This window comes from Nicotiana attenuata, unplaced genomic scaffold (genome assembly GCF_001879085.1).
Source record: "Nicotiana attenuata strain UT unplaced genomic scaffold, NIATTr2, whole genome shotgun sequence".
Taxonomy (NCBI): Eukaryota; Viridiplantae; Streptophyta; class Magnoliopsida; order Solanales; family Solanaceae; genus Nicotiana; species Nicotiana attenuata.
In genome coordinates, this window is record NW_017671431.1 from 153,746 (window position 1) to 156,516 (window position 2,771).

The following is a 2,771-nucleotide window of genomic DNA, read 5'->3' on the forward strand; positions in this document are numbered from 1 at the left end:
CAAGAAATGCGTATTTATAAGAGAAAGAGTAACAACCATAACACAAATGTAGCAATTAATATTTAGAACAACGTAAACCACAAAAAGTGAAAATGTTGTTAATGCTCCAACATAAAGCTGGGATATATCTATTAGCAAAAATCTCTACAATTCCCATAAATATAAAGAAAAGAACTACTAGCTTTGTTTGACAGGGACAGAGAAGAAAAGGAAATGAAAAATAAAAAGAGGAAAACGAGCTTAAGTGAAGGGACAAAAAGTAATGTGACGTTTAATTAAAAATTTGAAAAACTTCTTTTGGACTTTTCCAATTGTTGCAAGAAATAATTTTTTTTTGTTGATAAAACTAACATTTTATTTCATAAAAAGAATTGTCTTTACATATCCAGATTCACGGTGACCATTAATCTCCTATTCACTATTACAAAGTTTAACACTATGACTACACTAACTTCAATCAACTATAAACTATACTAAGGAAAATTGTTTAAACTCTCCAATTCTTTTTGACATTTGGTCATTTTCCTCCCTTGTATGTGCATATGTATAGCAATTTCCTTGCATAGGTCATCCACGTTATATCTGCCTTTGTTGAATCTAATCGAGTTCCTTTCGCGCCAAATACAGTAGACAACCATCGCGAAAACTGATGTAGTCATCACTGCTTTACAATATTTCCTTTTTGCCAAACTGCTCATCCATCTCAGCTCATTCTGCTAGCTTCCTATCTGCCTTGCAATGCCCAGCCATTTCAATACTCTGTCCTATAGCTTGTTAGTTTTTGGACAGCCAAAGTATAAATGATCAAAAGTTTCCATATTGTTTGCACATAACACACATTCTAATGGAACTTGAATTCCAAACTTAATGAGTCTATCCACAATTGCTATCCTTTGATGAATAGCCAACCATAGATGAAATTTGAATCTAGGATGAATATGTGTATGTAAATGAATACTTTTCCAAATAACTTTTGGAAATTGAGGCTGCATCTGAACATAAGCTTTATGTATTTGGAACTTGCCTTGCTTCACTAAGCTCTCCAGTGTAGATATAAGACTATTATGAACTGCCTCATCTGTTTCACATCTTCCCTTGCCTCTATGTTTTTCTTGACCACCCATGCTGCTATTTTGGGTGTGTTCATTTCTGCAATATCTCTGTTCTTTATATAGTAACTATGTGCCCATTTGATCCACAGTGTATCTTTCTTCATTGCCAATGCCCAGAGATGTTTCAGTAATGCTGCTTTATTCCATATCTTCATATTTATGACATTCAAACCTCCAGTAGCTCTAGGTTGACATATCTTGTCCCTTGTAATCAAAGCTTTCCTTGAGCAATCAGTTGAACCAGTCCACAGAAAGGTCCTACATATGGTCTCTATCATCTTCATGATCTTCGTTGGCAATAAAAATATTTGAGACCAGTATGTTTGTATTCCAAATAACACAGATTTGCTGAGCTGAATTCTTCCAAAATATGAGAGCATCCTAGCTGACCAGCATCTTACTCTTTCAGTAATCTTTTCCATTAGAGGTAGACATTGGTAGATGTTTAGCTTCCTTGCAAACAATGGAACCCCCAGATACTTAAAGGGTATAGAGCCCTCTGTATATCCAGTAAGCTCAATCAATTGCTCCTTTATATGTTGTGCCACACCAGCAATATAAATTGAGCTCTTTTCTGCACTTGCCTGCAACCCAGATGCAGCTGAAAACCTATTAAAGGCTTCCTGTAATATAGTAACTGAAGTTATGTCACCCCTGCAAAACATTAACAGATCGTCAGCAAAACATAATCCAGGTTACTCTAGCCTTCTGCCCTAGTATTCTCTCATCTATGATACTCTATTTCTCTATTTCCTGCAGAGTCTGTTTTTCTGTTCTATCAACACTTGATTGAAAGGATCAAGTATCAAATTGGCCTGAGTACACTCCAGATTCTGTCTTATTTGAGTCAATCTTTGCTCATAGCTAGCCATCTCCTTGTTTAGACCTCTAGCCTCATCTTTTAGCTTTTGTAACTTCTGCCAGATACCAGTCATAGGATCATTTCCCAGCTTCTGCTTCCAAATTCTATCTACCATAGGCTTAAACTCCCTATGCTCCATTGTTACCATGTACAGTTTGAATGCTTGGGATATATAGTACTTCTTTTCCATATTTGGACCAAGATAGGTGAGTGATCTGACACTCCAGGTTCTAAAAATTCAGCTTCCACACGCCCATAATCTTTAGTCCATTCAAAATTGCCAAAAGCAAATCAATCTTACTGTAAACTCTATCATTTGCACTTTGCTTATTACACCAAGTAAAGAAACAACCCTTTGTCCTCAATGGGGTCAGTTGCATGTTATCAATACACTTCTTGAACTCCTGAACCTCATTCATAGTAACTGGTTGTCCTAATCTATCATCTGTCGTTAGGACATTGTTGAAATCACCACTTATGAGCCAGGGAATTTGAACATGCCCCTATCTGTTGCAAATCATACCATAGACTTGCCCTTTCCTGCAGCTTGTTCCTAGCATACACTGCAGTCAACATAATCTGATAACCAGTCACTGGATCATTTACTAGACAATGAATGAAGTGCTCATGGATTTGAATTATGTTAACTATCAAAGTGGTCTTCCATAAAACCCATATTCTCCCATTTTCAGCCTTTGAATAGTTACAACAATAACCCCAATGCTTTGCTACCTTATACAGGATATTTTTTGCCTTCTTTTCTTTTACTCTGGTCTCTAGACATCCTAAGATATCTG

At 36.3% G+C, this 2,771-nt stretch overlaps 1 protein-coding gene across 1 annotated transcript; it reads right to left on the minus strand.

Annotated features, from left to right (window-relative positions):
* Positions 1-1,033: 1,033 nt before the first annotated feature.
* LOC109208247 lies at positions 1,034-2,113 on the minus strand. Its single transcript, XM_019371323.1, has 2 exons — positions 1,896-2,113; positions 1,034-1,766 (listed from the first exon to the last, which is right to left on the minus strand). Exons 1-2 carry the CDS (start codon positions 2,111-2,113, stop codon positions 1,034-1,036), a joined length of 951 nt encoding a protein of 316 aa, XP_019226868.1.
* Positions 2,114-2,771: the final 658 nt, after the last annotated feature.